A 13,378-nucleotide genomic window follows, 5' to 3' on the forward strand; every position below is an offset into this window, starting at 1 on the left:
AGTTGGAGACCTCAATACCCACTTTTAATAAGAGAGAGAACATCCAGGTAGAAGATCAGTAAGAAAATAGAGATTTATTCAGCCTGAAAGGAACCCCCTTCTCCAAATGCCGATTGGAAAGAAAAGGAGCAAGGCCACCCTTGTTATTGTAAGCACCTGTGTGCTATTTGTGGCATTGCTTATCTGTCACTGCTCAGATGAGGTGCCACCTTGGGCGTTAACCCTCCCTCCTTTTGAGTCACAAGCTCGATCCTCATCTTCAAATTCCACAGACAGTCAAGGTAATGTTCTATGAGGCATCATCAGGCTTACATCCTGATCCACCAAAGCATTTAGGCACTTGTCTGAGCCTAGCCTGCAGTCAGACTCCTTTTCCTGAGAATTTCATTTCAAAGGGTCTTTCACTTAGCTCCTGGGCTGTAGTTAGATACTGCCCCCTACCTTTCCTCAAATCAAGAGGAGACAAATCAGACATGTTTTTCTTCCCTTCCAGAAGGCCCTAGATGAAATTGGTTCACTCTTCCTTACCTACCAGCTCTGTAAAACATGGTGTGAGGAAATTTTTGCCAAATCACATAAAAAGTTTTATGATACCCTAACTCCAGGAGAATGTTGGGAGAGGGGTTTCTGCATTTGTACAACTAAGAAGGCAATTCAAGTGAACCTTCACAACATAAAGATGATCAGCTTCTCCAGATTTTATATATTGAGAGAGAGTTGACCCTTGAACAACACAGATTTGAACTGCATAGATCCATTTCTTTGCGTATTTTTTTCAATGAAATGTATAGGAATTTTTTTTGGAGATTTGGAGAAAAAACATTTTCTTTTCCCTACCTTATAGTACACATACAGTATATAATGCATATAACATACAAAATATGTGTTGATCGACTATGTTATTGGTAAGGCTTCTGGTTAACAGTAGGCTATTAGTAGTTAAGTTTTGGGGGAGTCAAAAGTTATACATAGATTTTTTACTTGGGGTGGGGGTCAGCACCCCTAACTCCCATGTTGTTCAAGAGTCAGCTGTGTGTGTGATACATACACATACACAACAAATTGCCAATGAGTAATTAATATTAGAGGAGTTCTGAGATCAAAGGGGTTTAGAGGTACTCAGGACATTTTGAATTTGTTACTTGGAAAGCAGAATTTTTCATCAGGATTTTACCAACACAGATTAATTTTTAAGAGAATGTATTTTCTGGAGTAAACTCCCTTATTCAAGTTTAATTCATAATCAATTTTCTCTTTTGCACAGCTAAACTGTTTCTAATTCTTCCTATTTTTTTATTTTTAAGATTTTATTTTCCTTGGAATAAGTACTTTTCTATTTCCATCTGTTTTCAATAAAGATTTGATAAATTAGTTGCATTTGTATTAAACAGCTTTATTGAGATATAATTCACATATTATACATTTCACTCATTTAAAATGTACAATTTGATGTTCTTAGTATACTCACAGAGCTGTGCAATCATCATCACAATTTCAGAACATTTTTACGTTACCTTCAAAAAAAATGAAAAAACATACCCATTAGTAGTCACTCCCATTCCTCTTCAGTCCTTCAGTACTTAGCAACCACTAAGTTATTTCTGTCTTTATGGATTTGTCTATTCTGGACATTTCATACAAATGAAATCATACAATATGTCATCTTTTGTGACTGGCTTCTTTCACGTAGCATAATGCATTCAAAATTCATCCAAGTTGCAGCATGTATCAGTACTTCCTTTCTTTTTATTGCCAAGTATTTCACTGTATGGATATATTACATTGTACTTATCCATTCATCAGTTGATGGATATGTGGGGTTTTGCTACTTTTTGCCTATTGTGAATAATGCTGCTGTGAACATCTGCATACAAGTTTTTTTGTGGATGTATCTTTCCATTTATCTTGGGTATATACCTAGAAGTGGAATTGACAATTGGTTGCATTTTACTCTTCCCAGTTTTCCTGATTATCACTCCTGCCATTGTGTTTTCTTTTACAAATGACACAGAGAAGCACAAAGACAGAAAGAGAATGACACAGAGAGGCTGTACATGCTCAGGCGTCTTGTCTGAGGTTCTCAAGGGCATGGCAGAATCAAGTGATCTTAGGGTTGAAATGATGGCATCAAAGTGATTGGTTTTAAATATCCTACAAAGGGAAAGTTTTCAGGAAAAAAAGGTCTAACATGAGTTGAGCAGTATACTTGAAGAGCTGGAGAGGAGGACAAAGAAGGTGGCACTCCAGCAGAGGCCATAGTACAAGCAATGGCCATGTGATTGGGCTGAGAATGGAGTAATTGAGGGATAAGTAGGAGGCAGTAGAAGGTGAGACTGGAATGATTTGCTGGGAATCATATCATCAAGGGCTTTGAATGGCAGCCTTGGGGTTTAAAGACTAAATTTTTACAGCTTTGGGGGAGCCATTGGAGACTGGTCTAGGGACATCGGTCACATGATCAGATCAGTGATCATATGATCACAGCAATGACTGGCAGGTGCAGGCAGGATGGACCTAGGATGGGAGACATCTGAGATAGCATGCCCCCATCCTTAGAGGGCTACTGCAGCAATTCAGGGATGAGGTAAAGGTTTTGAGGATAGCCAGATGGAAGTCAGAGGCTTAAATATTGATTCAGTGGGCAAAAGAGGCACTCATCATGGGGCTGGTTCCCCACAGGACCTGTGCCTATGTGCTGTAAACTCATCAAGTCCGAATTATATGAATTGATTAGGTCATTCAGAGTGAAGATTGATGACAGGGGGTTGCTGCTAATCAAGCTAGAAGACAAAGCAGGTCCCCTGCCAGCTGGACAAAGAGCTGATCCAGAGGCACAGAACACTGCAGTGAAGCACTCTCCCTACCCTGGGAGTCTGAGCAAAGAAAGCCACTGAGTGTGGTCTGGCAATGCCCTTCAGCTGCATCTGGAGGCTCCAGGGCCAACTCCTGGAATGACACTCTCAGGGATTCCATCAGAGCTGATCAGCCAAGTGGAATTCAGCCCTGAAGGCCCATGGCTGAGTTGTCCTCCCTGACTGCAGTAGCTTATAGAGATGGGGGTATGGAAGGGATGGGGGAACAAGTTGGGGCAACACCAGTGGAGAGGCTAAGGGAAGCAAAGGATTGGAGAGAGCAATTAAAGTGTATTTTGCAAAAAATAACAAGAGTCTGCAATGGCAATGATTTGTGTTTGTATAATGCTCCCACCGTGGATGAGGAGTTTTCCCCCTAACACAAAGGTTCCCCTGTTCCCTTCTAAGACTGATGCAAAACTAGCCACATACAACCCACTGCCAGGAAGCGTAGTTCTGACTATGGTGGTGGTGGTGGAGTCTTTCCCCATCTGTCCCCTCCCTAATGCAGAGAGGAGAGCAGTTTATTTCATCTCTAATCTGGAATAGCGTTTCTAGGAAGATCCACGACTCCAGGGTGCCCTGGTTCAGGAAGGTCAACGTTCCAAGTCAGATCTCCCCCATTCCCCATGTCAGGGATGGAGTCAGAAAGACCTGGTTTCCAGGCCATGAAATGCTCAGTGAATAGTGGAGGATCCTTCAGGAACCAAGTTGAGCACCCTGACCTTTAGGGGACTGACAATGCTGCCACCACTTTGAGTCGACCCTAGCTTGAGTGTTTTCAATTGTGAAAGCCAGACAAGGCAGGATTTGGGGTGGGTGAACAGTTCTGCATTTTGCCCCAGTTCACCCACTGATGGTATCTAAGCACAACCACAATCAATATCTTTATTTTCTGTCATCTGTATCGCCTCATCATCGTCAGAGTCCCCTTCTCGAGTAGAAGGGGGACAGACAGAGAAGGCTGACTGCCAGAAAAGGATGGCCTTCCAGGTTCTACCACGGGCGTTCCTCGCCACAGAACTTTGTAGCCCCGGCCAAGCCGGCCTGCTGTGGCAAGAAAAGCTCCCTTGGTAGCAGAGGGGTGACGATTTCTCCCAGCGCTCGAGAGCACACCCGCGGCACACACACCCCCCCACCCACTGGCCTCAGCAACCGCTAGTGAGCTCCCCGTACATCTCCTCTACCCGCCCTGCCACAGCCAGATTCTTATCCTGGACCTCCGACCCCAGGCTGGAGGAGTTAGGGAGCTGGGATGGCTCAAGGAGACCCAGCAGCCGGGGGACCTGGACGCTTCCGGTTCGCGTGCCACCTGGATCCCTTGCTGGCGCTTGACTCCTCCCCTGTTCCGCAGCGTCCCCGCCCTATCAGCACACTGCTTCAGCGGCCACACCTGCCTCCGACTGGGGGGACGCACAAGAGATAGAAAGGGAAACAGAGAGGGTTTGGGGAGCCCAGCGCGGCAACGTAACCGGACTCGGCCCGCGCCGCTGACTCCCGCAGCTCTCGCCACGCCAGCCCCCTGGCTGCCGCACAGATGCGCTGTCCACGGTGCTGACGCCGGCGCCCACTCGGTCGGAGGGGGAGGAAACGCCCTCGTTCCCGGGTCGCCCTGAACTGAGTGATCCCACCCCCATTCCTTCCCCAGCGAGATCATTTCCCCAGAGGAACCCTCCAAGATCTGGTGCTGCAGATGGATCCAGGAAGAAGCGAGCGACGGGGAACTTAAACTTCGGACTGGACCCTGCGGACCCGATGCCGAGGGATTCGCGTCGTGCGGTCCCCAGCCCTTGAGACCACAAGGGCACCATTAAGTTGAGCAAAGTTTAGAGGCAGCTTGGAGATAAGGGAGGGATTCCGGAGCCAAAGAGCAGGGAGGGGTCAGACTGGGTTCCCCAGCGGGGTAGTAGTCAGCACCGCAGTCAGGACACCTGCTTCAGGGCCCCGCATTAGTGCCTCCAGAACAACCGGGAGGCGTCGCAGCAGCCCAACTCCCCACCCCTTCCCTCCATTTCTTACCACCCCCAACACCCCGCCCCGGGAGCCGGTGACTCCGCCTCTCTGTGCCGGGCAGCTCTCCGGCTAGAGCTGGAAAGGGAGCGCTTCTCTGGACTGGGCTCGGTTCTGAGTCTCAGAAGCCGACGCCTCCAGCTCCGGCCCGGGGGCGGGAAGCTGGACTGCCAGCGCAACCTGCGTCTAGGAGCCGCCGAGCCGGAAACGGCTCATGGGACGCCCCCGGGGGCTCTCTTCGTTCCCTGCTGCCGCGTCCCAGTCCTAGGCGCATCGGGCTGCACAGTCTGCCTCGCCCGCAGCCCGCGGCCTGTCCGGAGAGGAGTATGAGGCCCGGGGCCCCGCGGACGCCGGCCACAGGGCGGCAGGGGCCTAGCTTCAGACCCCCGCGCCCGAGGGTGGCGGGGCAGGAGCCGCGGGTGCCTGCGAGGCGTCGGGGCGCAGAGAAGAGCGCCCCAGCCCGGACGCCCGAAGGGCCACGGGACCCGTGTGCGGCCTGAGCGCGGAGGAGGAGGCGGAGGCAGAGGCGCCCCGCCGTCCGGGCTCCGGGGGAGGCGGCGAGGGGCTCCGAGGTGGCCCCAGATCCCCGGCCACCATCCTCACGCTTCTGCTCCCGCGGGGGGATGTCGCGGCCCGGGCCCCGAGCGCCGCCCCGGGCCTGGGGCTGAGCTCCGGACCATGTCCTCCCGCAGCGCCCGGCCCCCGCCCCGCCGCTGCCGCCGCCGCCTGCGCCCCTCTTGCTGCTGCTGCCGCCGCCGCTCGCACCTCAACGAGGACACGGGCCGCTTCGTGCTGCTGGCGGCGCTCATCGGCCTCTACCTGGTAGCGGGCGCCACCGTCTTCTCCGCTCTCGAGAGCCCTGGCGAGGCGGAGGCGCGGGCGCGCTGGGACGCCACGCTGCGCAACTTCAGCGCGGCGCACGGCGTGGCCGAGCCCGAGCTGCGCGCCTTCCTCCGGCACTACGAGGCCGCGCTAGCCACCGGCGTCCGAGCCGACGCGCTGCGCCCGCGCTGGGACTTCCCTGGCGCCTTCTACTTTGTGGGCACCGTGGTATCGACCATAGGTGAGTGGCGCGCCCCGCACGCGCGTTTCCTCTCCGCGCCGTTCATCTGCCGCCCATTCCTCTGCTGCCGGGCTGGGTCGGCTCCCACTTTCCCTTCTGATGCCCCATTCCCGACTTTGGTCTGGCCTCCTCTCCGTCCCTCCTGCCCCTTCTCTCATACATAACTGGCTTTCGGCACGGGTGGCCCTAGAGACCCATCTCTGGCGCTCACCCAGCAGTGACTCGCCGGACAGTGCGGCCGAGTGGGGAGAACCCTGACTCAGGCGCTGGGCAGACCTGGGGCCGCCCGCGCCCCAGCACTTGCCAGTTCCATGACCTAACCTCTGTGCACTCGTTTTCTCCTCCAGTAACGGGCTTGTGAGAATATGTGTCAAGGGTCTGCGGCTTCATTCCTATTTCCCACGCCCCCCGGGCTTGTTTTCTCATCCAGATGATTTGGAAAGCACGTTGTTTCTCCACACACAGCATTTTCATCTCCTCTTCTCTCTCTTCTTTCTTCTTTTACCACGCCTTTTCCCTCGTCGTCCTCTAGTCCTTTTACCTTGGGGAGGGCGGCCACTTTCCCCAGCATCTTTTTCCTAGATCTCCTTTCCACCTGCTTTCTCCTACAGTCTACGCCGCTCCCTCCCCCAAAGAAAAGCCGTTTAGACTAGGACGCCCCAGGACTTCCGCCCCTCTTGCCCTGGGCCCTCCTTGCTTTAGTTCCCCTTCTAACCCCCGCCCCAGGGGAGAACTTCCCCTCCAGTTTCCTCACTGCTCTTGTTACCTTGCTATCTTTTCCAGGGGTAGTTTCTCTATACCTTCCATTATCCTTTCTCCCTATATTTGGTAGGTATAAACAGTTCATATTGGGCGACCTTACAAAAAAAGTGTAAATACCCTTTTAAGCTCCCCACTTCCACTTTCACCCCTCCTCTAAACCCCTCCTGTAGATTCTGGAGCCACTGCGGCTCCCTACCCCACCCCTTGCCTCTCTTCTCCTCCTCTCACCGCTTTCCCCACCTTCCTCTTTCCCTGGGCCCTGGGTGTCTTGTGAAACAGACCTCACAGACCTCTTCCTCAGTTACCTTACAAACTGCAGAATAAATACAAAATTTTAACTTTGACAAGATTTTTTGTGTGTCCCAGACACTCCTACTTTGAGTCCCAGGATGGGATAAGACTTTTGGCTGGTTATAGCTCTAGTGACCCCAAGGCACTTTATTTGGTGGTAGTTTTAGAGGGGAGAGCTGGATCACTGGTCTGAAAAGTAAGGGATTGCATAGACACGCCTTCTATGGGTGGGTTATGGGCTGGTTTGGTGTGCCAACTTAGAGACGGGCATGGACTAACTGACCAGTGTAAGCCATTGCAGATGGCTGCTGGGAGGCAGAGAATAAGACTGCATCCCTGTGCAGAATATGAGCAGCTAGAGATGTCTCTGAATGTACATGTATAGTCTATGAAAGGGCTTCCTTTCCTTCAATGATTTTTCATGTGTCATGCTTGATCTGATTATTTTAAATAGAAAAGGCAAATATGGCTCAAGTCCAAAATACACACAATTTAGATAAAAATACCCTTTAAAAGCTATATCATGTTGTTATGGTGATTGAAGATATAAAATGACCCACTCAAAAAAATCCCCTTTTAAGAGCCACATCAAGTTGCTATAGCAACTAGTTTTTTTTAAGTGCTTTAAAAGTACTAAGGATGCTTAGTCTTGGAGGATGACATCATGCATTCATAGCTCATTATTGATTTGTGCTCTTCCTCCTGTAAACACACCCTTTTGACACACCCTTTTGCTTTTGTCCACCTAGAGGGTACACCTGTGCACATAGTGGGTGGCTATGGCATTTCCCTCCCAGTGACATGCTCTGGCTTGGTCTTCCTAATAGAACCCACAGGCTAAAGGAAAGCATATTAGTAGCATCTTCTTCCCCTATGGGCTAAGTCTATTCAGATGGGGCCACATTCCAGTGACCTGTGGTCTCTGTGCCTCTCTAGTGAGCTCCCACCAGTTTCTTCATTCACTGCTTAACAATGGTTTCTAAAGCTTCTTTCAGCCATTTGCACAAAATCAAGTCAATGTGTTGGCAAACTGTTCCCAGCCCCAGCCTTTAATCTACTGGCAGGATTGGCTGTTCTTTAGTCAAGCAGAAAGGAACTATATTCTCTTTCTTGATTTGTGTTTCACATGTAGGCAAGCAGGGCGGCTACACCGAAGCTGAAGTGTGTGGCTGTATTACAAATGACCCACCACATTGTGTCCAAAATCTGCTGCAGGGAGACATTCATCTGTGAGAGGAGCTGCCCTCAGGAACCAAGCCTGTGGACAGCTCAGCCTTGAACTAACCCTGTGCCGAGACAGCTACAAGAGCAGCAGGGTCTCTGTCAGTTATCCACCTGCTGTAGTGGTCTGGGAAAGTGGTTCAAGGCTACAGCCAGCCAGCAAGGCTAGAGCCAGTCCTAAGAAGATCAGAGAAGGGAGCTAACAAGTAGATAGCACTGGTCCAAGGACAGAAGCCACTTGCTCTCTGTCTTCTTTTGTACCAGTACCTGTGTGAGTGTGTGCATGTGTATGTGTGTGCTTATGTGTGTGGGTGGGGATGGAGGGAAAGAAGGGACAGGAATGGGCCTTCAGCTACAGGGAGACATAAAAGTAAAGTTCAGGTGTGGCTGTGTGTACTCGAGGTTAGATGGAACATCATGATGAGATGGAATATTTGTCCTGACATTTAGCTTGAACAAGGTCCCATATCCAGAACTGGGCATTTCCAAGACCCAATGGAAAATTTGCCAGTGATTGTTCAGCAGTAGTTGAGGCAGTATAGAAAGTTAATTTGAATAGCTCAAACAAAATGAAAATCCACTTTGTGGTCTAAATTATTCATATTGATTGCTTATACTGAACTGAAATCCTGGGTAATTATTCCTCCCATTTATGTTATGTGACATATTTCTGAAGGGTTGAAATCAAGTTTGTTTAAATATGAATGCATCCATTTATTCATTCCTCCATTCAACAAAACCCAAGACAAGCAAAAATCATCATAGATGCATGGGAGGGCCTTTGGCATGTCATTGTCTGTATCTCCTGTGATTGTATGAACTCCTAAAGATAAAGACGGGGGCTTGTGTTCTTTCAGTACTAAACAATATTCTTGGAGGCAGAGCTCTAACTCAAAGATATTCAAGCAATCCACACAGTATTAATTCATCATTTCACATTCTCAAGTATGTTTTATTAGCTTACTTGGAAAGATTAAAAGGAAACTCTCCCCTGGGTTTTTAATTATGCACCTGCTGTCAGATTTACACATAGGGAAGAACATATTTAAAAGTCATTCTCAAATGGCAGCTTGTTATAAACAAATATTTTTGCTTCCTTTTATTAGGTTTTCTGGCAGCGAATTTTAGCTATAAAGCTAAAACCATGTGGCTATAGATGGGATGGTGTAGGTATGAGAGTTGTCACTTTTGGCACTGCATAATTTAGCTTGCTACTTTCAGAATTAGGCATGCTTAATTATTCAATTGCCAGATTAGTAACAAGTCCTAACTTTTTTCCTCTTTTTTAACTTGGATTTTTTTAAAAAATGATTTTGCTCCAAAGGAAGCTAAGACATTATAAGACCAAAATGTCACCACCACATTTACATTCGGTTTTCTTCTAACATGTATGCAATCCAGCTGGAGGTGGGTCTGATCCCAGGAGTGAAATACATTACCCAGAAGGCAAGGAGCACCTTTCTTTGCTTACTTCCTTCATCAACTATATATTTTTGAAAGGCAATGCTGTAATAACTTTGAAAGACATTTAGGAAAAAATTTAGCCTTAGATTTGAAGCTCCAGATGGAGAGCAGGAAATGCATCCTCTTTCATTGCTCTGTGCTCAGTGCCCAGTACTGGACACTCAGTAATTATTTATCCACTGAATAAGATAACAACTCAGTCATAATACAGTTGCCCTAATGCAGCTCTTCATTTTGTAGGTTCCCTTGCAGCTCTTTGTTATATGTTTGGGAGGGGGAGAAAAAGGGAACTAGCTGATCTGCACCGAGCAGCTTCCCTCTTGTTAACATTTCACCATCAGCCTTGTTTCCATGTTTCTACACAGCCTTCACATACTAATTTTAGTGGGTACATAATATTTCATATAGTTGACGTTCTATAATTTACTACCCCTATTCCTGGGAAGCTGGGTCTGTTTGGGACTATTTTGAGTTATGCCACAGTGATCCTCTTTATGCAGATGGCCTTTTCTTTCTATAGTATCTCGTGTTGAATTCCCAGTGGAGAAGTTGCTAAGTCAATGGATACTGCTGTCTTCACGGCTCATGGCTCTTATGGCTGGCCCCTATGAAGGGAGGGACTGTCTGGTCCTTCCCAAGCTGAGCCTACATCTCTACAAAGCCCAGCAGAGATTGGACAGTTATCCAGCTAATTGTTCCATGAAAACAGGCCATGGATCCACTTGGTTGTCTCCAGGTCTGCACTCAATGCCCAAGGGCTAAGCTCCCCCCTTATCAAGGCTGTGGCTTCAGTGTCTTCTGCCTCCCCTGCTTTAATAAGAGCCACATCCTTTGGGAAGTTTTGGGTGAGTGGAGGAGAGCAGGAAGGATGGGAGTAGCTGCCAGGTCATCAAAGCCTGAGGAATACTTAGACCCTCTTCCCTCTTATCCCCTGCACTGCTAGGGATGGTCTGCCATCACTCCTGGCCCAAGCCAGCTGAGGGAGAGCATTCTTCCCCAGCGTCCTGACTCTGCCCAAGGTCCCAGCCTGGAATGGCCCAGAACTGTGGCACATTGAGCAAAGATCTACCCCTAGAGTAGTCTAGCTGGACTACACAATAAAAATCCTCCAGAACTTTCACCAAGCAAATAGACCATTTTGTCAAAAAAGTCAACAAGCAGCCCATTACAGAAAACAGTAGCAGAGCAGCTCTAATTAGGAGTAGAACCTGGGGTCCTACTTATTGGCCCCCCCTAAGGCTTCTTGAGGGTCCTAGAACTCCTCCAAGACTGAAGAGGGCTTAGTCTTATTACTCATTTTACATAAGGTTCGGAATGGGGGAGAGGTTGCCCAAGCTTACAGAGCAAGTCAGAGGGGCATTTGCTGACAGCTGGTGCTCATTCAGCCTCTCTGTGTGGATCCTGAGGTCCCTGTCCTCAAGGCTTGAGCTCTTATCCTGCCTGGAAAGTCTCCTGAATACTGGAGATCTCTCTCTCCCTCTCATTCTCCTTCTTTGTCTGTCTTTTCTCTCTCTCTCTCTCTCTCTCTCTCTCTCTCTCTCTCTCTTTCTCTCTCTCCCTCCAGTCACGGTTCTTCTGAGCAGGCACCAGGCTTTCCAGAAGAGGCAAGTGCTAAGCTGCCCAACGGGAAAGCGGAGGAGCTTATAGAGGGGAGGGAAGGGCAGGAAATCTGAGGAGCAGCAACTAGGTTGAGTGCCTTTGAGGAGTCTTCCAGGAAAAGCTCCTGCTCCATCTAAAGGTGGTGTGGAGCCTTAAATCCGGGTTTGAAGGTGGAGTTGAGTACCCCCACACCCATCAATGACAGTGGGACTCTCCTTGCCCTTGCGTGGCTGCCTCAGATTCAGAGGAGCTCGGAGACACAGCAAAAAGCCACCGTGTTCTGGTGGTCACCCTGGCCCTGGTCTTCCCCCGGCCTTGAGGCCCTCCCCTTGCTTCTGCCCAGCTCCACTGATTCCCAGGATCTGAGGCTGGAACAGGGACTGCCAGCCAGCAGACCAGCATGTGTGTTAGGCTGAGGTGAGTACACTGGGCCATCTCAGCCTCTGACCTCACCCAGGGGCAGCGGCAGGATTTCTGTGCAGAGAAGGTTGGGGAGGCAAAGGGTCTTGAGGCTGTGAGGACATAGAGCTTTGCATGGGATTGAGAAGAGCCTTTTCTCAGTACAGGGGAGGTACCTGGAGAGAGTGGAGAGAGAACCAAAGCCCCTTGGTCCTCATTCAAGCCAGCTCTTGGCAGCCACCACTGCTATCAGGCCTTGGTCCCAGAAGTTCTACGCTAAACCCTGCCTTTCTCTAGCCAACTGCCAGGTCTAGTCCTTCCTCAGGAGAAGCTGGGCCTCCTCCTCCAGCCACCAGTGGCTGTGGTGGAGGACACTCTGGACCCTGTCTGTGAGTGTCACCTCCTCCCTGAGCTTAGGCAACCCTTAGCTCACGGCCAAGCTCCCAGCTCACTAGCAGGTCAGCAGTGACTGGTGTACCTGGGCCCTTGAAAGACCAAGCTCTGGGGTACCTGCTTTGTCTACTTCCCCCAGATCCCAGAGGACTCATCCCCAGGGACCCCAGGTGGAGCTTCCAGCATCTTGTAATTTCAAGTTTTATAGTGTCTGGATACAATGTCATTATACAGTTGACCCTTGAACAACACAGATCTAAATTGCACAGGTCTACTTATACTGGATTTGTTTCAACAGTTGGAAATTTTTTTGGAGATTTGAAACAATTTGAAAAAATCTTTTCTCTAGCTTACTTTATTATAAGAATATAGTATATAATATGTATAATATACAAAATATGGGCTACTCAACTGTTTATCTTATCAGTAGGCCTCCAGTCAACAGTAGGCTATTAGTAGTTAAGTTTGGGGAGTTGAAAGCTATACACAGATTTTTGACTGCATAGGGGGCCAGTGTCCTTAACCCCTGAGCTGTTCAAGGGTCAACTGTACACATAGTAACAGATATTGCAGACCAGAAAGGGAAGGTAGCACAGAGCAGTGTTTCTCAAACTATAAAGTGCATGTGAATCACTGGGCTCTTGTCAAAATGCAGCTCTGCTCAGAGACTGCATTCCTCAGAAGCCCCCAGTGATGTGCGTAATGTTGGTTCTCAGAGTGCACTTGGAGTAGCCAGAGTGTAGAAACGCGGCAGTGAATCAGGGACTGACAGCTACACCCAGCTGTGCCCCTCACTGGCTGTATGGTTTTGGGAAGGACACATCACCACCTGGTGCCTCAGTTTCTCCATTCCTAAAAAGAGGGAGTGCCTGGAGTCACTAGGTCGCTTCCACCTCTAGCGTTCTCATGTCTTGGAGGGCTGTTCACTCACATTCTCTGAGTGCACTTTAGTGTGGACTAAACACACCAGTTCTGCAGCCTGCCTGCTTAGGTTGCAGTCCTATTCACCACTTACAAGCCATGTGCTCCTTGGCTTGTACCTCTCCTCACCTCCGTTTCTTCTGAAAAGTGAAGATAATGGTGGTTTTTGCCCCGTGGGGTTACTTTAAGGATTGAATGAGCCAGTCAATGTGTGCAGTACCTGGCAAGCCCTCAACAAGCATCAGCTGCTCAGAGGTGGGCTGGCCTCTTGATGAGCCCTGTGCTGTCTCACTGCAGGACGGGGAACTGAGGCAGTGTTCACCCCCTGCAGCTCACCCAGCTACACTGCTCTGGGCAGCCTTTGGGGTCTCAGCCACTCCTGCAGTGTGGCATGTGCCACACT

The 13,378-nt window shown here is 49.3% G+C and overlaps 1 protein-coding gene across 1 annotated transcript in view; it reads left to right on the forward strand.

Annotated features, from left to right (window-relative positions):
- The first annotated feature begins 4,079 nt into the window (after positions 1-4,079).
- The window catches only part of KCNK12 (potassium two pore domain channel subfamily K member 12), a 57,720-nt gene continuing 48,421 nt past the window's right edge, over positions 4,080-13,378 (forward strand). Inside the window, exon 1 of the mRNA XM_036926062.2 lies at positions 4,080-5,925. Coding sequence (XP_036781957.1) covers positions 5,541-5,925 — 385 coding nt within the window. The 5' untranslated portion in view covers positions 4,080-5,540. The remainder of the gene's footprint in view (positions 5,926-13,378) is intronic.

This window comes from Manis pentadactyla, chromosome 2, assembly GCF_030020395.1.
Source record: "Manis pentadactyla isolate mManPen7 chromosome 2, mManPen7.hap1, whole genome shotgun sequence".
Classification (NCBI taxonomy): domain Eukaryota; kingdom Metazoa; phylum Chordata; class Mammalia; order Pholidota; family Manidae; genus Manis; species Manis pentadactyla.